The sequence below is a fragment of the Pogona vitticeps genome, chromosome 6 (genome assembly GCF_051106095.1).
Source record: "Pogona vitticeps strain Pit_001003342236 chromosome 6, PviZW2.1, whole genome shotgun sequence".
NCBI classification, from domain to species: Eukaryota; Metazoa; Chordata; class Lepidosauria; order Squamata; family Agamidae; genus Pogona; species Pogona vitticeps.
This window is the reverse complement of record NC_135788.1, coordinates 81,660,369-81,685,036: the sequence shown is the minus strand read 5'-3', so window position 1 is coordinate 81,685,036 and position 24,668 is coordinate 81,660,369. Positions and strand designations below refer to the sequence as shown.

Genomic DNA, 24,668 nt, shown 5'->3' with positions numbered 1-24,668 from the left:
AAACTCTAATAAATACCTTGTCTTACGTTTAAGAGGCTTCGTATTTAAGATCATATTAGTTGTATGCCATACGTTGTAGAAGCAATGACTGTAAATGTAAGAAAGTTACATCGGGGCTCTGAATCCTGCCTTCCTCCAAGGATTGTACTGAAGTTAATTTTTCTTCACGTAACCCTAGAGGCTCTACAGCAAATCTCAGAAAACAACTGACTACAGAAAAATAAAAAGAAGATGGGGAAACTTGATCTGGGATTGCAGACATTCCATAATCAACAGAAAATGTTCTGTCAAAGTCTGCCTGCATATTCAAAGTATTTCATCAAAAGTAGGTAGCAAGTTCTAATGGTGGCCCAGGACAGGCAGCGAAACTGAGGTGATCAAGGCAAGGAAGCTATGAGAAACACAGATAAGTATAGCTAGAAAGCAGGCATTTGTCTATTCATTGTTCCTCTCTGACCATCACTCACGTAGCAGCTAATATCCAGATAACCCATGAAAACTTACTGTGCTACCAGCAAGAAACTAAATTTAGGAATATCTTAATGCATACTGTATTGGTTTCACACTATTACAGATTTCATGGCTTCCCCGTTGCTTCTGGAGTACAATACTTTGGCAGGGTAGCTCTGAATTTACTGTAGAGATATCTAGTGCCCCCAACCTTGAACTATATTTATAGGACTTCCACTGAAGATGGTGGAATAAGTTATAGATTATCAGGCAACATTCAAAGAAACAAAAGGCAAAAACATGTGGCACCTTAAAGACTAACTATTATATTTTAATGTGAACTTTTGTGGATATGTCCACTTCGTCATATAGAAACAGAATGAAATAATGGATGAAATATCAGTTTCACAAGAAGAATATTCTAAATATTTATTGGCTGTAATAGTCTTGGGTGGGTGGTACATCCCCCATGCAGTAATTTTGGCATATGTTTGGTTTGGGTTCTATTGTAAAGATTCCTCCAGGAGAAAGAAAACTAGACACCAGGCCTGAGCAAGGATGAGGGGGGAAGTGAGACTAACATGGCCACCTCTTCTAAAACCCAATTTCAATTAGAACTGTAGGTGCTCTTCTTCTGTATGCTGCAAAAACATGGAAATATATATCGAAGACTGGTCCTTAAATGCCTAGACATAGCATCATACATACAGTATTGGTAACTATTGATTTGGCTTTTCTCCTATATTATCACCATAAGTCTTTCCAGGAGTATGTCAGTAGTTATATTTTCCTTAAAGTAAAAAATGCCCACATAGACATTTCCAGTTCCCGGTAGAATTGCCACTCTAATATTACACTGCATGTGTGAATCAGTGAACATTTTCCCCTCTACTTGGTCTTCATAATCAAATTTCTGTTGATAGACAGATCTGTAAAAATCAGGAGGCTAGCAGGAACGTAGGAAATGCACCAACTTCCTCCCTCACAGGAAATCATTTTTCTTTTCAGGGAAATTCTCTGAAACCTGTCTGCTAGCTAGCTAGCTAGCTAGCTAGCTAGCTAGCTAGCTAGCTAGCTCTATCTATCTATCTATCTATCTATCTATCTATCTATCTATCTATCTATCTATCTATCTATCTATCTATCTATCTATCTATCTATCTATCTATCTATCTATCTATCTATCTATCTATCTATCTATCCGTCTATCCATCCATCCATCCATCCATCCATCCATCCATCCATCCATCCATCCATCCATCCATCCATCCATCCATCCATCCATCCATCCATCCATCCATCCATCCATCCATCCATCCATCCATCCATCCATCCATCTATCTATCTATCTATCTATCTATCTATCTATCTATCTATCTATCTATCTATCTATCTATCTATCTATCTATCTATCTATCTATCTATCTATCTATCTATCTATCTATCTATCTATCTATCTATCTATCTATCTATCTATCTATCTATCTATCTATCTATCTATCTATCTATCTATCTATCTATCTATATGTTTGCTTTATTTTACAAATACAATACAATACAGTGTAACAGCATTTTCGGCTGACACTTTTACTTTTTACTTTACTTTTATTGGACTTTTACCCCGCCCCCCTAGACTACAAAGACTACTCGGGGCGGCTGACATGAGTGATAAAAACATAGCCATATAACATATAACATAACATACATGATAAAATCCTACAAAACTTATTTCTATATACATTGCTAAGATGGAGTGATCAAATAAACAGAAAACAAGTTAATTGTTCTTTCCTTCCGGGCCTCTCTTGGCGTAAGGCCCCTCAGCCGTCCCAGCTGGCTTTGTCGAGTGATTCGGGTAGACCTGGGTGGGAGAAGGCGATCTGCCACTCTGGGAGGGGAAGGGAGGGAGGATGGTGATGGTGGATAGGTTTTAAGAGTAACTACACTACAGAGAAGAGATAAGTAATCGCAAAACTGCTCACAAGTAAAGCTGACAGACATTGAAACATAAATGACATGTTTAGCAGAGTGGTTTAGCAGTGGTTTGAACAAAATGTACAATATACAGGATATGTTCAAATCTTGATAGGGTAATCATAAGCTGTGCAATAGATCTGGAACAGAACCAGAACCAGATGACTGGTGTGAATACACCTATAGGTCTTGCGCCTTACAGAGACCTTCCCAATCTGTTTCTCAGTCTGAGTCCATCATTTAAATGCATCCAAAGTAGGTGGTTTTGTGCTACAACTAAGCAGAACGCCTCTTAACAATCCAAAGTGATCATTAGCAGGGAACGTTAGTCAGATCTGATAATGAAGAAGGACAGCTCATCTTCTTTATCTTCTCTCATTTATGAGCTATGTCCAACACTCATTATGCTTCATTGTACAGGACAAAATTTTATAGCAGCAGAATGGACTGTCTAGATTTTATAGAGGCAGATGTGATGCTCCTGTGAAGAAATGATGTGTTGATTTCTTATTGATTCATGAGATGACTTCAGAGCCACTTCCTATTTTTCCAGAATTGGCCTTTACAACTTGGGAAGCAAGCCTATTATTCATAAAAGGGTGATTTAAGGATTGTCTGGAATGCCCTTCAGATTCTCCAAATACAGGTTAGTTCATCTCTTGAAGGAGGTCAATGGAACGTAGGTCTGGTGGATTATCTCAGTTACTAGAATAGTGCAGGTCCAGTGTTTTCCCAAACACATGCCTGGAAATGAACTAGACATGTGAATTACATTATTGAATCTATTCAAAAACAACATTCCCATAGTCTCTGTGATTAATGTCAATTCCTTTCTTCTGGAATTGTGCAGCTTGCCTGAGGCTACACAGACTTGCTTATCCTCAATGGAAACACAGTGGGGAGTTGAACCCCCAAGTTAATCCTGGGGTGCAGCTGGAGAATGAAGTTACCTTGGGCTGGATTAAGTTAAACAGGGTCACTTGAAAATCCTGCCAGAGCTCTAAAATCTGCAGGTGTGTTCAGGACAGAAAGCCACACCACACCCCAAGCTACCCTATTTATCCTTTTCTCCCTTTCAGCCTCCATGCCTCTGCATCCTCTTCCGTCTCCCCTTTTGGAGGAGCAGGAAAAGCTAGATTTGTTTATTTATTAAGTTATTGGTAAGCGACATACCCCTTCATTGACTTGCCACCCAAATAACTTAATTCTGAATTGGTGAGGTAAATACCAGTATTGTTGGACCCTGAATTTTCCTAGTGGAAAAGAACCTCACACTCGTTCCTTTCCAGCCCGTAGCTCCATGGGTTAATCCTGAGTGTGTGGAGTATTGTTTTACCTTACTGTATTCACACTTGTTGAAAAACAGCTCTGACAATTGGTTGTTGTGGGTTTTTCGGGCTCTTTGGCCGTGTTCTGAAGGTTGTTCTTCCTGACGTTTCGCCAGTCTCTGTGGCCGGCATCTTCAGAGGACAGCAAATTGTAGACATCTGTAGACATCTTGACTGCTACCATTCAGGCCGCCCTTTGCTGTGCAAAGCTTGGCATCCTTTTATATGCTGGCAACTGGGCATAATAGTGTGCAGCAATATTGGGCATTTCCTGGCTTTTTGAATTGTGAGTATGGAAGCACAATATCCCACATTCATAAATCAGAGGGTTTTTTTAAAGAATTAAATCTCCTAGACCAGCCATTCTAGAACCATTCTATAAGGGAACCATCCATTCTCAGGGAGGCATATAGCTCCCTGGGAAGCCTGGAACATTTGAGGGGGATCACAGACTGGAAACAATTCTTTACAGAGCACCTTATAAGATTTGTTATGAAACTTTTAGAATCTTGATTCAGCATATATTTCTTTCATATTGTCTTTATGGCCATGGCCAAAAAAGGTTGCGGATAGCTGTTCTAGACCAGTGGTTCTTAACCTTTGTTACTCGGATGCTTTTGAACTGCAACTCCCAGAAACCCCTGTCAGGACAGCTGGTAGTGAAGGCTTCTGGGATTTGCAGTCCAAAACTCCTGAGTAACCTAAGGTTAAGAACCAGTGTTCTAGACTATAGCTGGCTAAGTATCTAAGTGAGCTAGGTATCTGGCTGTGGAGCTAGAGATTGACAGTTGTACTGTCAACTGTGCATCCTGTGAGTAGACCCAGTCTGTGTAGCCTTGGGCAAGCTGCACAGTCCCAGGGTGCCCCCAGAAGAAGGAAATGGTAAACCACTTCTGAGTATCACCATAAATCTGAATTGACTTGACAGCACACAATTATTATTATTGTCTTCTAGACTGAATACTTGAGCAGATTAAATTAATTTAAACAATCTACACAAAAGTCTCTGGAACTGCATAAAACTACGACTCCAAGAATCATTGGACCTTCTTTACAAAACATCTTCTAAAAAGATTAAATGAATATACAGTGGACCCTCTACTTACGGAATTAATCCGTATTGGAATGGTGGCTGCAGGTCGAAAAGTCTGTAGGCCGAGTCTCCATTGACCTACAATGCATTGAAAACCGATTAATCCCGTAACCGTCCGTTTTTGTTCCATTTTTGTTCCATTTTTGTTTTTTTCTGGTCTGTAGGTCGATTCTCTGGTTGCAAGTCGAACCTAAATTTTGCGGCCAGAGAAGTCTGTAACTCGAAAAGTTTGTAAGTCGAGCCGTCTGTAAGTCGAGGGTCCACTGTAGTATCTCATAATACTATTTATTTATTTATTTATTTATTTATTTATTTATTTATTTATTTATTTATTTGTTTGTTTGTTTGTTTGTTTGTTTGTTTGTTTGTTTGTTTGTTTATAACCAACCCATCTAGCCCAAAGTCCAATATAAAACATTTAAAATTAATATTATTATTATGCAGGGCTTTTTTTTTTAAATCAAAAACCATTTTAACAATAACAATTAAAAATCTAACTTAATTGTTTAAGGTTTAAGTGGTAAAAATCCAATATTTAATTCACCCACCCCCCAGTCTGCTATCAATTTATTCTTTAAAGTTCAAGTGGTGGCACTAAGTACCCTTTTCCAATAAGGTCTTGTTTGGTTAGGCTCTGACTAAACAAATGTGAGGTTGGGTTACTGTCGTTTCCCGGTTTGAACCAACACTGTTTCAAAACATCCTGCATCTCTCCGTGTAGCAGCTTGTACCTTCTCTGGGGAAACCACCTCAATCTGTCAGTTTTGACTGAGTGATAAATTGAGGATCTTTTAGCACTGAGGGAGAAAGAAAGAAATTACCAAACCCTGGACAGTTAAAAATTAGGGTATATGGAGGGGGTATGAGATGAGTTATCTAAACAACAGAATGGAAGGGGAAGCTGTCTTATCTGTTTATCAGATCCTTCTGATGTGCCATGCTGATCACTATCTGACCTGAATTGCTGATGACTTTGTCATCACATAATTTTTTTCAAGGCAGGATGTGAAACATCTCTTTTAGAGAGTAATTGAGAGGAACCTGGCTGGGGGCGGGGGGGGGGTAAGTAAAATGAATATTGGAATGTTAGCCATTTGTCTTCTAACTCTAAATGATGGGAACATTTGCATCATTCAGTAGATCTTTTACTGGTTTACTTTGTAATTGGTACAAAGTGGAGAGCCTTTTTCTTTCTGTGTTCTGGCTAATATGGGTTACTATTTTTCCCCTAAATGATGTCTGCCATTCTGTCAACTCATAATTTCTGGGTTTTTCCATATGTTGTTCCTCTATTGATATGTTTTCTTCCACTATTGTGTCTACTTCTACCCTCAATTTTCTTCCATATTATGGTCATTGTTCTGTGTTGATTTTGCCACCTTTTCTGTTCTTGCTATTCTAGTTCTGAAAACTCTTTACTCCAGATGATAAACCTTCTCTGGTCCATTAATCATTTTTCAGTTATGTCATTACTGTACTTGGGTGTCTCCTTTTCAAATTTCCATCATTCTTTTTTGAAAACCATGGGCTGTTGGGTTTGCCTCATAGTAACATTTCATAATTTCTTGATTTTCAGTGAGAGTTCAAGTTTTGCATTTACTTTGTTCCAGTAGCTTTGCAGCAGTGTGTCCTGGTTCCTCAACAGGGTCTGCTGAACCCTGTAGCCCATTTGTCACCAGATGCCCAGGGGCTATAGCATCTGACGTGGTTCTTGTTGACCTGGGTGATGACTGATCCAGTATGGATTTCTATTTATTTCCTCTCATCATAATTGATGGTTGGTGGATATAGTTGGTCTGGCTTCTCAGCTGAGACCTATCAGGCTTGGGAGACCCTTCAAAGGCCTGTACCCATGGAGGGATGATGATGATGATGATGACGACTGATGAGTGTGATATAATTCCCACTTTCCTCACTACACACTTCACTCACAAACAGTGGGTGAGAATTGCCCTTTGGGATACATTTAAACAGATTTCATTAGACTGGGTGTCTCCATATCTGGTGTTTGTTTGTTTTTAAATCATGAATGACCCAGATCATTAACATAATAGCTGATACGTAATGACTCCGCCACCAGTTAATATCTCATTATAAATAAATTAACTTTCATATAGTGTTTGATCCCTAATGTCTATGGACCGATGTTGCAAGGAAAGCCATACTGCTTAGGTTTACAGTTGTTGCATCAGTCCCTGAGAATGCTTCGTCGTGGAACAAACTACACCCCTACACTCTTGCTCATTCAGACATCAGCCTGGTGGGTGTGACTGTGAAAAAAATGTACTGGGACCATGTGCCTGCCATTTCCATTCACATTATTGCCATGAATAAATGTACTTTTCCTCAGTACTAAGAGAGTGCAGGAGCAGGTGCTATTCACCTTGCCCCAAGGCAGGAGGCAGAAATTGAGTGAATTCCTGCAGTTGTTGATTTCTCATCCGATAAAAACCCTGTTGGACTTAATCCAGACCTTGTGGAGTTGTGTTGAGAGGTGGGTGAGGATAGCAGGGAAGGTTGACTGACAGAATCCAGGGAGTAAAAGCTAGGGCTTTGATATGAGTCCCCCACTTTGGTTCAGAGGCCGATTTGGGGCTTTGGAATGAGTCATGATTCAGGCATTGGTCAAATATGGCACAACAGCATACTAAAAATCTCTAAAAAAGTAATTGTGTGAAATCACTTTCAAGAATTCCTCCTTGGGTCATTAAAACTGTAAACAAATACCAGCCAGTCACAAATACTCATTTGAGTAAAGTGGTCAAGAGAGTCACCAGCATATACTTTCAGATACATTTAGATGAGATGGATTATCGGGATCCTTGTCTATCTGGTTCCTGACTTGAGTTTTGTGTGAAAACACATTTGGTTTTTCTGACAGCAGATACTGAAGAAACAGCTCTGGAGTTGTCAGCACCAGACCTGGGCAGCATTGTAATCTGATCTGATCTTTAGTGACAATTCCATTCTGCTGTTTGTTGCACTGTTGTTGTGGTGTGTGGCTACAAGCCGTACAAAGCTTTGCAAAATGAAAACACTGAGTATGTACAGAAATAGCTTAAAAAATATAAGTTTATGTGATGCAGAGCACCATCTTGTGGACATTTGGTGCCAGTGGATGTAAACACTCAGGCTGTGGCTAATTGACAAGCTGAATCAGAGCAATTTGGCTTAGCTGTAGCTTGATTTACAGTCTATTTTATGCTTGGATTCACTTTAGGTGATCACACAGAAAGTGGGGATTGATTTAGATCCATTGCCCATATTGTCCCCTCAGTTAAATCCAGCCCTCTGCACACCCAACATAAGCAGAACAAGGCTTTCTATAACACTTGATAAGTTTCCTCACACAGACACACCTACAGTTGTCTGTTTCCTGAACCCCTACAGGAAACCTTGCACATCTTCACTTCTTTGGCTCTTATACATTCCTTTGACCACATCACTTTATTAATTTGTTTATTCATCACATTTATATTTCTCCTCCTTCAAATAGTATACAAAATGGTATAAATGGTTCTCCTCCTCCACTGAAAACAACCTTGTGAGCCAGATTAGACTGAGAGTGTGTGCAATTCGCCCTGGGTCAACCAGAGCCAATTTCATGACCGAGAGGGGAAGTGCCAATTTGAACGCAGATCTCTCGAATCTTTGTTGAATGCTTTAACATCCACTCTACATGGACTCGCTCTCTCATATTGGTCTTCAGCCTGTCCTACCAAACAATGGCAATTGCAACATTTGTGAGGAAAACTCATTTTCATGTACCAATTATTCTGCCCAGCTTTCTGCTGGAATGGGAACGGTGGTCATCTAAGCCAGAAATGAATTTCAGTAGCCAGTCTTCAAGACTCAATAGCAGCCACTGTCTTGAAATGATTGCAGGTCAATGTTTAGCAAATACAGTATACACGTCATTTGGTGAAGGTACAGTCATGCCCCGCTTTACGACTACCCCGTTTAATGACGAATCTGCTTGACGGCGATGTTTTGCGATAGCTTTTGCGGTTGCAAAACGATGGTTTGAATGGGGAAAATCCGCTTTGCAATGATCGGTTCCCTGGTTCGGGAACCGATTTTCGCTTTATGATGATCAAAAACAGCTGATCGTCGGGTTTCAAAATGGCCACCGGGTGTACAAAATGGCTCCCCGCTGTGTTTAGGAGCCATTTTTCGCTTTACAGACACCCCAAAATGGTCACCCCTATGGAGGATCTTTGCTGGACTGTGAGTTTTCAGCCCATTGGAACGCATTGAACGGTTTTCAGTGCGTTTCAATGGGCTTTTTAATTTCGGTTTATAATGTTTTCGCTCTACAGCGATTTCACTGGAATGAATTAATGTCGTTAAGCAAGGCACCACTGTAATCCTGTTATATACCCTACAGCAGGAATGCACAACACATGGGTCACATATAACTCCCAGGATGTTTCGTGCAAGCTCTTGCCTTGGAATTGCCCTGCTGAGCCTATGGGAAGAGCTATTGTAGTCATGCAGGGTTTTTTTCGGCAAGATAAAACTGTCCTTATTTACAACGCTGCTGCTGAATGGTCATTCTTTGAAAGTGGCAAGAGCCTTCAGCTGAATGATGCTATCTCATTTGCATTTGTGAAATTGCAGCCATAGTGGTTATGTTGTCAGTGTAGAGATGCTCATTTTATTTATTTATTATTTTATTCAATTTATCTATTCAATTTATATGCATACTATTCTGGGCGGTTTACAAGCAGCTCTAAAACCAATATAAAAATACAATCAACAATAAATTAAAACAGGAATAACAGGTAGAACTGGACCAGATGGCATCAGGAACAACTTTCCCCCAAAAAAGCAGAGCAGAGACATTGGGAACTGCCAGCCAAGATGGATTTTAAGAAAGCGTACAAGATTGGTTTAAAGAAAGGAAGAGTCTTTGTTCAGACCAGCTTGATGGAAGGGACCCAGAATGAACTTTTAATGTAGGTATCATGTGAGGAATCCACTGCAACTCACATCTACAAAGCATGTTTCACATGGGGATTCCCTTTCCCATCCATATTCTAGTGTAAAAGGAAATAAACACATGCATCTACTCCACTGTCACAAGCAGCTCTCTTTGTACTTCAGCAAGGGCATGCTGAAAACAATAAGGTGATTGCAGTTTTCACCCTTCCTTCCTTTAGCTAACCAGCTTTAATTCATTGGTTGGCATAGGGGAAATGGTAATAATGACAATGAATGAATCTTCTATTCAACTTGATCCAAGGTAGCTAGATCAAAAATTAATCACAATTTTTGGTAGGAGAAAATCCAATGTAATGGTGTCTCATCTTTTTATTTCTTTCAGCTTTGAAGGATCAAACAGCGGAACGTATCTTCAATGACTGTAAGTTTCAAGACGCCATGTTAATTATGAAAGAAACAAGAATCTTTTTAAGAAAAATTGCAAAACTAATTGCAGTGATTAAGTCTTCATGGCTGACTCAGACAAGCAGGGGATAATCTCCACCCACTACTATACCAGCATTCTTTAGTCTGATGCCTTTTTGGCGTCTTAGTCAATATCCCTGTTCACTGACCATATTGGCTTGGTTTGTTGGTACAGTACTTACAATATGAAGACATGATTTTGGCAAATATCGGTTCTGGAGTTTGCCCCTTTCCCATAGCAGGAAGAAGGATTGTTTACTGACTAATTTACTAAGGATTAGTTTACTGACTAATTCTTCCATCAGAGAGGAGGTGCTCTTGAATTCCCAGAGTGGCTTTGTGTTTGTGGGATGCTCTTCAGAACACATCTGTCCTTATCCCCCCCTCCCCGTATCTTTGGAATAAATGTGCCCAGTTTTTGCATCCCAAAATGTTCTGGAGTAATCTGGCATCCATCCTGCCATCCATTCAGATGATCAGCCATTTTTACAGATGGAGATCTGAGGTTCTCAAACAGTGACAATGTGCCATCTTTGGAAGCACCTCGTGTACAGTCTCTCTTCTTAAATGACTTTTCAGCCACTGTGTGTGAGGTAGTACTGTAGGTGGTGTTATGGCAGCTCATGTGTCTTAGATTTAAGCAGGATTAGAAAGCAGGCGAGAGCAGCAGCAGCAGATGATGATGATGACTGGGGCATTTTTATTGGGGCAATGAACTTGATGCTCACCCTTATTTATTTTTATTTATATATTTATTTAAATATTTATAGCCCATCCTATATCATTATATCTCAGGGCGGGTTAAAAAACTGTATAAAACAATTTTGAAACATAAGATATTTAAAACACTTTAAAATCAAGGAACGCAAAATTAAGACACTCCTGTAGTAAAACCATTGCACTAAAACCTGCGCAGGCCATAATCCACAGTGCCTCGTATAATACTGCCTTCACAGATATTTGTACAGAATGGAAGAGTGGTTTCTCAGAGCATACTTTTATTTTAAAGGAGAGTGTGAAGTTGGAAAAAAAAGACAAAGTGTGTAACACTGCATTCCTATACTACATGTGTACTCAGAAATCTCATTGATTAAATGGAAGGAAGAGGTTCCCCCACCTCTGTAATTGTGTACAAGCCTGCAGCCTCATTTAAGGATCAATACTATAGAGTGAGAGTTTTTCTTCTGATGAGGAGTCTTCAAAACTTCCTCATTTTATCCTAAAGATTCATGGGATGAACTTACGTCTTCATCATGGTTTAATAAGCATGCATTTTGACCACAAGTGTGTTGCTGCTAAATTTGCAGAGCCTAACATGGAACAGGAAGAGAGAGCATGGGGTGCTAGTAGTAGGCATCCTTCAGTCTCGAAAGACTATGGTATCGTGCTCTGTATGGAGGACTTGGAACAGCGTCTAGTGTGGCTGAGGAGGCCAATTCGAGAGTGACAATCCCTTCCACACTGGAGACAAATCCAATCTGTCCCCTGTCCAGCTCCCTGGTTTTGCTTCCTTTGTGACTTCCTCTTTGCCTCAGCCTGCTGGACAAGGGTCTCTTCAAATTGGGAGAGGCCGTGATGCACTGCCTGCCTCCAGGCTGAACGATCAGATGTCAGAGTTTCCCATCTGTTGAGGTCTATTCCTAAGGCCTTCAGATCCCGCTTGCAGATATCCTTGTATCGCAGCTGTGGTCTCCCTCTGGGGCGATTTCCCTGCACTAATTCTCCATATAGGAGATCCTTTGGAATCCGACCATCATGTCCAGGGAAGTCTAGGATTTTCTTAGTTCACTCTTCCACGCAGAACTGGATTAAGAGGTAATAGGCAAACTTTGATACAAGGTCCACTGTTAAAAGTAGGTGCAAACAAACCCTCTTTGATTCCCCCCCCCCACGAATGATTTTGTGACCAGCAAAATCATATCCAGTATTCACTAAACCTCACAACTGCTTTCTTCCCCACCTGACATGAACAGTCTGCGGGCTTCGATACAACAGATCAGTAGCTGTGGCAGGACTACCAAGAATAACTGGAGGAATTCCCAGTTACGGAGATGGGGAATGGCCATGGCAGGCCAGTCTCCAGCGGGATAACATCCATCGCTGTGGTGCAACGCTAATCAGTAACACGTGGCTTGTGTCTGCAGCCCATTGCTTCAGAGAGTAAGTTTCTAAATGGGATAAAAGGTTATATGCCTCCGTGTCAAATCCATTGACCAGTATGTTCAGTGTTGTTTACTTTGAGTGGCACTGCCTTCCACAATCGTAGGCAGTATGAATTTTTTCCACCAGCTCATTGTTTTTAATTGGAAGTGAGTGGGATTAAATTTGGGATGTTCCATATTCAGTGGATGTGCTCTACTGCTGAGCTATGGCCCTCCCATAGAAGAAACATTCCTGTCATACAGATCTCTATAATGAAAACTGGGAGGAACAAAAATCTTCCTGTCTTGAATCAGGAGGAACAAGAAACATTTCAGCCAACTGAAGCCCACAAGTGAAATTCACCTAGACTAATTTTTGCTACTTGTATAATTTTTAAATTTTCTTCATTTAGCAAAAGCAGCTACAAACTTTGCAGTGTTATTATGGGCCCCCTTCACCAACACTCTCCTCCATTGAAAGGGGGGGGGGGGAAATGGAGTCAAAATATTTTTATAAAGCTGTTTTCTCATCCCACTGACACTATTGCAGTATTTATTTTGGAAAGAACATGCTTTGACAGGCCACCCCAGATCGGCATCTCTGTCCCACAGCAAACCGAAGCTGGGAGAATTCTACAGGAGAGAAGTCTGTAATTTTGGCCCCAGTGATATTTAAAAAATCATTCCTACCAAGAGTACAAACCAATCCATACCATGATAACTCAAATTCAGAATACATTATGACCACAATACTCTTCAGAATTTATGCTGGTGTAGTAGTAAGTGCATAAATCACTGTGGAAAACTATTGCTAATGTTGGTGCTCAAATTCCTGGTTATGTGCTAATCACATGACTTGGTACACAACTAGGAATGAAAGCAGCAACCTGTTAATTAGTGGCCATTTGCCACCAAGCTTTATGCAATTACTATTACACCAGAGTACAATAAATCCTGAATAGGATTCCAGACACCATAAATTGAGCCTATGTGCATGTGTTTTGTTCAGATTAATTTGCTTTCATTTTTTCTCTGTAAGGACTTCAATGGTGATAGGTTGACTTACCAAATCCCTACTAATTCAATGGGCTTACTCTAGTGAACTTAGTACACTAAGCAATAGGATTTCAGACACTGGGAACAATGTATCTCATTTGCTTTCTAATACTAATGTAGAGGCATTTGTCTGACAAAATCAGAGTATTTATATATATGAGATAATTCTCAGGCAGTGGAAAATGGAAGATTGTATGCATATACAGGTACACGTATATATACGTACATGTACATATGCATACAATCTTCCATTTTCCCCTGCCTGAGAATTCAACATTCTCTCTCCCATCACATTGACCCTGTTCTCCCCAAGCCAGGCTCTTAAATCCTTTGGAATATGGAATCTGCCAGAGAATATATATGTAGGCGTAGGGATGGTAACTCATAAATCCACCTTGTTTGTTGCTCCTGTAAGTGCTCCCTCCCTCAAGTCTTGATTGTCTTAGCATACATGGATATGAGAATGCACATACTGGATTAAAGTGCTCAGAAGGAGCAGGGATGTTAGTAGTGAAGGGAGAAGAACAAGTAGCTGTCAGGTGCTGAAAACAGCATTGCCTCCAACAGGTAAAGGTCCTAGCTGGAAAACTCTTTGGTCTCTAGGTCACTGCAAAAGATGGCTCATGAACTTCCAATGTCTTCTAGACTTTCAAGACCTTCTGCTAATGAGGATTAGTAGTTTGTTGCTTTATTTAGCAAAAAATGGAAAAGAAAAACATCTTAAATTATTTTTCGAAAAGGTAACTGTGTTCTTCTGCACAAGCATATCAAGCAAAAAACAAAAACAAAATAAAAATTATAAAAGATGGAATCATTGTGGCACCTTAAAAATTAACTACAGTATTATATTTTAATGTAAGCTTTTATGGACCTTCTTAGCCCACTTCATCAGAGCTGGAAAACAGAGATTAACCAATATCATGTGGGCAGAGCTTGGAAAATTAACTTCTCTGGAAAATAATTGCTAGAATCCCGTAGCGAGGATGTCCTCCAATGGCTGAACAATTCTGGGAACTGCAATAACAAAACAAAGCAAGACACAAAAAAATTTTAGCATGTGGTGCCTCAGAAATAATTTCATGGAGCAATCCTTCTATATCACACTCATCTTGATCTCCTGCATCTTTTTCTCCCAGAGCAAAAAATCCACGTAAATGGACTGTTACCTTTGGAACATATTTACGGCCACCGCTAATGATACGGCATGTCAGGACCATCATTGTTCATGAACAGTACCGGTACCCAGCCCATGAACATGACATTGCTGTTGTACAGCTAGCTAAACATGTGGAGTTCTCAGGTGTGGTTCATCATGTGTGCCTTCCTGATGCAATGGAGGTTTTTCCATACAACATAGATGCGGTTGTTACAGGATGGGGAGCAGTAAGTAATGATGGTAAGCACCTAGAAAAATATAGTATCTTGTATCTTTAAGGAATGATTAGATTAATGGGCAGCAGGGCTGTATCTAGAGTGAAGCAACTAGGCCTTTGCCCTAAGGCCCCAAAATGTTGAAGGGACTGAAGTCTAAAGATGAACATACTGGTGAGTGTTAGGAATGTATGTATGTATGTATGTATGTATGTATGTATGTATGTATGTATGTATGTATGTATGTATGTATGTATGTATGTATGTATGTATGTATGTATGTATGTATGTATGTATGTATGTCTGTGTAGGTAGGTAGGTAGGTAGGTAGGTAGGTAGGTAGGTAGGTAGGTAGGTAGGTAGGTAGGTACCGTTGACTTAATGTGGGACACTACTTTAGCATCCTCTTGAATGATGAGAGGGAGGAGACCTGACGGATTTCAACAGGGAGCCCAGTCAATAAAGTAGGGACCAAAGTCTAGAAGACATGATTTCTGGCAACTGTTTTCTTAGCCTCCCTCAGTGTAGCAACCTGGAGGAGTAAGGCCTGTGACAAATGGGTGGAACAGACTGCTATTGAGGGAAAGATTCTCCAACAGACACCTGTACAGGTGTGCTGTTTGCCCTAGGTGCCAAAATTGCTAGCTACAGGGGATTTTAAAAAAAAACAGACATAGTATTAACTAACTGAACTAATCTTTGGGTGATATTGAAAAGGGATATAGGTAGGTATGTTTTCTTCTGCTACCTACTGCTACGATTTCGATATAGAATTCATGCTATAGAGGTAGTCATCAGGTGCAGCAGGGACAGAATCTGCTTGAGCAACAGGCTGTTGAGGTTTTGCTGATTACTGCGGAGACAGAGAGACCACTGGGCAGGATAAAGGATGTCAGATAATAGTTGTGGAGAAATGGAAAACCAAACAATTGGATTAAGTAAAAGATAAGGTGAAAGGAGTGTGAGGAGAAGAAAGAAGGCTTAAGTGGGCAGAAGGGAAAACAATGCACCCTAGAGTGGAAATAGTGGAGGGAGAGTGTCTGAGTCAGGACTGCTGCAAAAGGGACCACCATGTTTAACAGTGTCTGAAACCAGCAGGAAGTACAGGCCTGACATCCAGAGAGATGTGCAATCAAGACACTGATAGACTCTTCTGTGTCTGCTTGCATTTCAAAGTTTGACTCTACAGGGAGAGGAGAGTTGAAAAACTTCTAGTACATTTGGGTTAGTTGAATGGTTAACAGCAACGCAGTAGACAGAGTTAATATCTATGGTGCATGTTAGGTATTTGTTGTTACATGTCTTCTGATTGGAGCTGGCCTAAAGCGAGCCTAACCGGGTTTTCCAGGTAAAATATTTAAGGAATAGTTTTATTAGTTCCAAACCCCCAGTAAGTTTCCATGGCTAAGTGGGGATTTGAACCCTGGCCTCCTGAGTCCTAGTCTGCTCCTCTATCCACTACACCAGCGGTCCCCAACTGTTTTTGGACCGCGGACCGGTTGGGGGGTGTGGGCTCCGTGCGCGGGGAGGCAGGGGTACCCCCGTGCTTGCGGGTGGGCGTGTCACGCTCGCAGTTGGGCATGTCGTGCTGGTGAAGGGACCCCTGCACTACACCACACTGGGTATCACATGTTAGGTGTACCCTGGTGGAAAACCCTTCATCCATCTTTGCATGCCCAAACACAGGCTGCTCATTTCAAAATAAAGAAAATTAACTTCTGCTGTAAATTCTTCCTTTGCATCCAGTGGAACACAGGACTGGGCTACAACCACAGCCGCAAAGGAGCTATAAAATCCCCCAGAACAAAATTGGTATTAACAGTCACATTTGGTTAAGAAGGCCACTTGTAATGTGTTTGCAATTCAGACCTTCTGTGTACAGATAATAATAGTTTCCCGTTAATTTTTAACCACTGAGGATAAAGGAGCTGCAGCTCACTGGTGGTATCTCAAGCCTTCATTCAGTCTCTAGTGGTGAGGGCCGGATATAGAATGATCAATATGCACAGAACTTCATGACTTTGGTCATGCTTTGCAACAACTAGGGAATGAGTATCTGTCCAAATCTGGCTTTCGCTAGTTGGATCTCTTTTTGTTTTTTGTTTTTTACAAAAGATAAGTTCCCTAAATAGGTCGTGTACATACAGCAAATAATGCAACTGTGTTTGTCCACATCCCAAAATCTGGAGAAAACAACGGAGCTGTTTAACATCAATGACACTGAACTGCCAGCAGGTGGTGCTTTGTGGTTTGGGAGCAGAATTGCAGCCTGACTAAACAGGATTTTTCTAAAAAGGGACTCCAAAACTTTACATAATCTCCTGAACTCTGTTGCATGTGTTAGTTACAAGTGGATAGCACTGCTCTGAAAAGTTCTGGACGGGAGCTGAACAAGGGCACAACAAAAACAAAACCCCTCGAAGGGCCAAATCAGCCATTTAGAGAAATCTGCTCCTCAGTTGTTTTAAAAAGGCATAATTTTCTGTTAAATGGAAAAGCACACATGCCATTGGGATCATGTCTGAAATGTAAACAATGGCATTATTTGCACGTCTAATTCTGTAACCATACATTAAAAAATCAAATCATATTCACCGCCTAGAGTGGTCATTTTGAACAGATAGGTGGGGTATAAATAAAATAAATTAAATAAAATGAAATAAATATTCAGAAATGTTGTAGGAAAAGGAAGGTTGCAATTCTCTGTATGTGTTTTTTGTCCCTCAATGGTAGGATGGTTGCTTTGGAAATGAGTTAAATGCTCAAGAAACATACACATGTGTGCCACACACCCTGCTCCCACTTGATTAACAGTAATTCATAGCTGATAAATGTTACCACAGCCAAGACTATGTTCATGGGCTGAGTTTCATCCTGACAGGTTCTGTTACCTGGCTTGATGTTGACTCAGCTTTCCATCTTTCTGAGGTCTGTAAACTGAGTACCTGGCTTGCTGAGGGGGCAATGTGTTGTTTGCATCATTGTGTTGTAAACCTCCCAGAGAGGACTCTTACGTACTATGAGGTGGTATAGATGTTGAAATAATAAATGAAGGAAATAAAAACGAGGGGATTGGGAGGGAGAGACTGGTGGCACTTGTGAGGAGATGGTGCACTTGTTTGCCATGCCTCTTACATCTGATTTGGTTAGTGGAGAAAAGAGGAGGGTTTTTTTTTGTTTTTGTTTTTGTTCTGGCTTTCCTTTCTGGCTGTTCCAGTCTCCAGATGCAGACCATGCAGGGGCTTTCTGGAAATTCTTGGATTAAATCCTGTCGTAAAGAGAAACTGGAATTCCTGATTTGGGCATATAATTAGTAGTCTCTTCTCCTCTACCAATAAAATAGGATTAACTGTTTAATTTAATGCATTGTGATAGATTTTAAAGTTATGGCCAGCAGATCAAAAAATACTACAAAACCAGAAGACGCAGATGCAAAACAATATTATTACAGCTCCCCTTAAATCACCCCTCCAGAATGGAACATTTATTTTCTTACTCCTGAAGTAACTGCTGTAGCTAGAGAAAGAATGGGATTTCTATCTGAGAACCAAAAAGAACTGAAATAGAACTGGGTTGATCAGCCAGGCAGATGGACAAGAACAAAGTAATCATGGCTAGTGAGCTCCAATATACAGGCTGCAGAACAAAATATCATGCTCTACTAACTCAGCCTCCTGGTGATGACATGCAAAATCTTTCAGATGGAGAAATATCAGCATGGCCTGTACTACATGTCCCTTTAATCCTTCCTTAATCTGCACTCACCCTTGGTGTGATGTTAATCCCCATTCTGGATTTAAAAGCTGCTTTTCTGGTTTCTTTTCTCTGGAGCAATGTTCACCTCTGATTTTACACTATATTACTTCATAATAACATATTATAATGGGATAAAAAACCCTCTGTTTTTTGTTTGCTGTAAACAGATTAACCTTTTCTTGGTGAGATATTCTCCATGTATGTCAGTTGTTTTTCCTGGTATGTGGAAAAGGCTGCATTGTTGGAATTCCCCATATTTGGTAGGTTATCTATGCAGTCCTGGACCCAATCTAGCCAAGAGCAAGCATACCAGCAAGCTATACAAATTTGCTCTGACCACCCCTGCTTGGAAATTATCCCACTTCCACAGTCTCTCCCCTTTCTTAGCTGTGGGAAGTTTACAAGCACCACAGTTGCTCTGGTGTAATCTTCCTCTAGTTTGAGGAATGATGATTTATCGTAAATGGTACATGTTAAAGATTTCTTGAGCACATAACTTAAACTGTTGATGGGATTGTTCTATTTAGGCGAAACCCCTAATGTTCTTCAGGAAGCAACAGTAAAGCTCATCGATTCTGAAACCTGCAATAGAAAAGAAGTGTACAATGGGGCCATAACACCTGGAATGCTGTGCGCTGGGTACTTGGAAGGAGGCATAGATTCCTGCCAGGTATGTCTTTTTTGTTTGTTTGTTTAATTAATCCTACCTAAATAAGGGTGCTTTTTCTGTGCATGTGTGTGTGTGGGTGGGGGGCATAGATATATGATGTATCACTTCCTGGCTTTGGATGTTTGAGATTCCTTCTTAAGGCTCTCTTCGTAGGCTTGGGTTCTTGCAACTGTGTTCACAATTCCATCCCAGAGCATTTCTAAGATGGGAAAAACCCAGCTTGTATTAACTTCTGCACTGCGGCATCTTTTCTGTAGAAGACAACAGCAAAGAATCCTATGGCATCTTTAAAACTGAGCATTTGTTTTGGTTTAGATTTGAGTTTTCCAACATAGTCCCATGAGATACTGATATTGGTAAATATCTCTATACCTCATTAAAAAAAATAAAATGAGAGATGAAATGAAGGGACAGGAGTTTCAGCATGAAGATACTGCTGTGTACACTGTAGCAACATATTCTCCTTTGTCTACTGTATAGACTTATATTTATGTTCTTTTTGATGGCACATATCAGTGTTCATAGCCTTATAGAGCCAAACACTTCAGCTTTTACACAAAGATACGTTGCAAGAACAAGACATATCTCCAAGAGGATGTGGCTTGCATCTTTACACCCATCTGCCTCACCAACAGACATTTTTAGAAGTTTTTCCTAAGGATTGTGAGCTACTGCATTTCTCCATGCTTTTCTTCTAAAGCACTGGTTCTTAACCTTGGATTACTCAGGAGTTTTGGACTGCAACTCCCAGAAGCCTTCACCACCAACTGTGCTGGCTGGGGTTTCTGGGAGTTGCAGTTCAAAAACATCCGAGTAACAAAGGTTAAGAACCACTGTTCTAAAGCTTTATCTCTTCTGTTCCTTTGTATTCTACCTCTTAGCCTTCTTCCTCATTTTTAACATTTGTGTTTTTATTTCCACATTTTCCCTTTCCCAACCTGGTCAGTGTTCATGATACAATCAGTATCTTTTAAGAAATGCCAAAGCTAATGCACCACTAATAGATGTGATGATAAAAATATTAAAAGGTTAACTGTTTTAGCCTTATTGCAATCTGTGGAATGCCTATTCTCCCGGTGTGGCAGCTGGATTCAAGTGAATTCAGCAACTGCTATTCAGCATGCCATATGCAGTTCCCAGTGGAAGCATGGCCTCCTTGTAGCCCCTCTTTTTGATGCAGCTGGAAATACACATTAAAGAATTGCTTCTGTGCTCAGAGTAGCCTCACCTGCCTCTGAGTAAATGCATGGCTCTTTCATAGCTGCTGCATAATCTTTAGATTGATATCCTGTTGCCTCTGGTTGTGAAATGCTTGAAAATAGGCAAGAAGAAGAAAAGAAAAAGAAGAAAAAAGAAACTCATTACCACTTTTAAAACTAACACACACTCACCAGGTTTTTGCAAAAGGCTGCCCCTTTAAGTAGTCTGTTCTTGCCATTAGAAAGATAGATAGATAGATAGATAGATAGATAGATAGATAGATAGATAGATAGATAGATAGATAGATAGATAGATAGATAGATAGATAGATAGATAGATAGATAGATAGATAGATAGATAGATAGATAGATAGATAGATAGATAGATAGATTGATTGATTGATTGATTGATTGATTGATAGATAGACTGATAGATTGATAGATAGACTGATAGATAGACTGATAGATTGATAGATTGATAGATTGATAGATAGATTGATTTTATTCATACTCAAAATCTGTTTGTTTTTTCCATTCTCTCTAGGGTGACTCTGGTGGTCCTCTGGTTACACCTGATATAAGAAACATGTGGTATCTTGTCGGCATAGTGAGCTGGGGGGATGAGTGTGCTAAGCCAAACAAGCCTGGAGTCTACACACGAGTAACTTATTATCGAGACTGGATTACTAAACATACTGGGCTCTGAAGCAAATGCTGCATGAGCTTTACACAACATCGACAGTATGCAGGTCATACTAGTCTGCAACTTGCACAAAAGTACCATCCATTTGTGGGGGAGAATCTTCCTTTTTTTCCAAAGTTGCTGACATTGCTTAAGTGCTTAAGCAGAAAGTAATGAATGTATATTCTTTAAAAGTCCAAAAACTTGTCAATTTATTTTTATTTTCATTTAATTTATTTTGTCTGGCTTTTGCAAAACATGCTTTCTTTATGAAATGAATTCTAACTGTGCCATATTATCTTGACTGATTACATTCAGTCTCCAGTTGTTTCCTATCCTCCTGCATCCCTTTCAGGGAGACAGTCTTAGTGTAGGATACTCTGACTCCGTCAAGGAAGATCACCGAGCAGTTACAACACTACAGCACTGAACTAGATTGAACACATCCAATCTTCTTTAGTTTTGGAAGCAAATCACATCAGATGTAATTAGTACTTGGAATTGTTGTAGATCAAAAGCTGAATATGAGCCAACAGTGAGATGTGGCTGCAAAAAAGGTAAATGCTATTTCAGGATGCATTAACAGAAGTACGGTCTCCAAATCTGATGAAGTACTAGTCTCCTCTATTCAGCACTGGTTAGGCCTCATTTAGAGTACTGTGTCCAGTTCTGGACACCGCACTTCAAGAAGGATGCCAACAAACTGGAGCAAGCTCAGAGGAGGGCAACAAGGATGATCAAATACCTGAAAGGCAGTCCATAAAGAGGAGGGGATGGATCCATTCTCTAACATTCCAGAGTGCAGGACAGGTAATAATGGGCTCAAATTACAGGAAGCCAGTTTTAGTCTGAATATCAGGAAAAAAAAACCTCTTAACTGTTAGAGCAGTATGACAATGGAACCAATTACCTTGGGAGGTGGTGAGTGCTCCAATACTGGAGTCATTTAAGAGAAATCTGGACAACCATTTGTCAGATCTGCTGGATTCCTGCATTGAGCAGGGAATTGGTGGCCTTATAGGCTCCTTCCAACTCAATTATTCTATGATCCTATGTTGGCAGATCACCAGGGATGGGCTAGGAAAGAATGCTGCCAGAAAACCAGGAGAGCTACTATGGATCAGAATTAAAGATGCTCAGCTAGATATAAAAACGGTCTGATTCAGCACAAGGCAGTTTCATAAATGACTATGTAACACTACGAAGATAAAACTCAAAGAAGCGGAAAGGAATAGCAGCCTCTCATTGTCAGGCATTCCTTGGAGGCTATTACTCTTACTTTATATCATGCACCAAATAGCAGCTACATGGTGTTGACTTTCCTATTTGTCTTTCACTCAGAAAATGAGAGCAGTAACTTCCTGTAACTGCTTTACCGTATCAGCACATTATGGTGAGATTTCTGAATATTTCCAACAAATAGTAAAAACAAACCACATGTTTATTCGGAATGCCTGTTTCGCTGTAACTTTAAGGACAACAATCTACTGTAGGTATAATGGAAGAATGCAACACCACACATTTTGGGTTGAACTCAGTTTTTGTCAGCTCCTGCCACCAACACCATGACTTCAAAACTGATAGCCCTTTCGAGGAAACCATCAAATGTAGACATAACTAAAACATGAAAAGATGCCCCCCATATAAAAACAGAGAACGTGTTGTCAGGCTATGAAAGCTACAAGGCAAGCTGCATTGTAGATGTGCAAGTCAGCAAATGAAACATCAGCATTCATTTCTTCTCCCATGATTTCAAGTGCATTTTTCATCTTTCTATAAACTGCTGCATGTGTATTGTTATTTATTAGTAAATAACTCAGAAATCATTCACTTTAAAAAGGATAGGAATTCGGGGAACTTTCTTGGATAGACACCTGCCTACCAAAAAAGTGTACAATTAGTTTTTGCCTCAGACCAACTGGGCTTTTCAGAGCACAACACTGGAGAGAAACAGGTTCCTTTAAACGGAAGACTGAATATGTTCAAAGGCCACTCTGCTATTTTAAAATGTTTGCATTTGCTTCGCTGTGTGCCAAGAGCAAAAGCTAGGCAGAACCAGAGAAAATGTTGTTGGTTTAATTACGTCGGCATTAGTGTAGAGAATTCATTTTATTTCCTTTGGGCTATTAAACATTTTTCCAACTACATGGATAACTTTGTGAAACATAATGAATGTTGTTACTTATCTGACCTCCCTTCATGTACTGCAAACAGCAGGACAATCTTCTGTTTCATATTGGTGGTGATTGTTTGATACAGGGTCACTGGCAATCCTAAGAAATAAACTTCTTCACCTTTAAAACCAAGTGGAAAAGATACCTCTCATCCCATAACATATGGTTTTGTTTGGTCATTCACCTATCTGCAGAACTTCTGCTAATAAGCATTTACAGTGGACCCTCTACTTACGGAATTAATCCGTATTGGAACGGTGGCTGCAGGTCGAAAAGTCTGTAGGTCGAGTCTCCATTGACCTACAATGCATTGAAAACTGATTAATCTGTAACCAGCCGTTTTTGTTCCATTTTTGTTCCATTTTGGGTTTTTTTCTGGTCCGTAGGTCAATTCTCTGGCTGCAAGTTGAATCTAAATTTTGTGGCCAGAGAAGTCTGTAACTCGAAAAGTCTGTAAGTCGAGCCGTCTGTAAGTCGAGGGTCCACTGTATTAAACTCTTTTCTATATAATACCGAAATACAATGGTGCTTTTTAATTGCCTACTGGTGGTGATCAAATATGAAAGGAAACTGCTACAAAGATTGATGCACTTCCTATTCAAGATGTGAATTTGAATCTACAAAAATACAGAGACAGAAAACACTCTTTCATGGGTGTGGAATGGGACAATAGTCTTCCTAGGATTATATCGTTTCCTAGTTAAAAGAATATGTCTTTATTACTTTCAGTTAAGAAATCCCTGCTTGCATCCTGAATAGTTCACAGGAAGAAGGTGAGATTAATGAATATACACAGGGAACCTTAGCAAACCAAGAGCTGCAGTGTTGAAGTTCCTTTCATTTCTTTGTGGCCTATCTGGAGCTAAGATCAAAATGGTTACTTCACAGTAGCTCAATTTCAAACTGTCTGGCAGTTGGCTAGGTCAGACACATATGTTAGCAGTTGATAAACTGCAGAAGCAAAACCTTTCTTTCCTCAATGTTCTTGGAAAAATGAAACTTTCAAACACATTCCAAATACATTTCACAGATTGTCTGTGAAGAGATTTTTTTTTAAAAATCTCCAGCCTAATTTATAGAGGTCAAGACACAGCCAAATGTTGTAACATTTAAGCCAAGTGTTTTTTTAAACTGTGTTTATGTTCTGATTTTTAAAATTCTCTCCCTCACTCTTTCTGTGTTTGTTTTCTAGGAAGTTTAGAAATGTAGCCATATTTTTAAATCTATTAAGAGCACATATTCCTCTTGCGTAAGATATTTGCTTTTTAAAGTTTTAGATTTTCACTCCTCATTTAGAAGAGCCAGACTTTTTGTCAATGGTACATAAATCTATTACCAGAACTGGAGTTTTCATCTGATTTTGTA

At 39.9% G+C, this 24,668-nt stretch overlaps 1 protein-coding gene across 1 annotated transcript in view; it reads left to right on the top strand.

Moving 5' to 3' along the window:
* Nucleotides 1-22,878, top strand: part of LOC110088963 (transmembrane protease serine 11C) — a 53,748-nt gene extending 30,870 nt beyond the window's left edge. Inside the window, exons 5-9 of the mRNA XM_073003971.2 lie at nt 10,172-10,210; nt 12,228-12,414; nt 14,588-14,847; nt 19,106-19,248; nt 20,992-22,878. Of these exons, the coding sequence (XP_072860072.2) occupies nt 10,172-10,210; nt 12,228-12,414; nt 14,588-14,847; nt 19,106-19,248; nt 20,992-21,153 (791 nt within the window). The 3' untranslated portion in view covers nt 21,154-22,878. The remainder of the gene's footprint in view (nt 1-10,171; nt 10,211-12,227; nt 12,415-14,587; nt 14,848-19,105; nt 19,249-20,991) is intronic.
* Nucleotides 22,879-24,668: the final 1,790 nt, after the last annotated feature.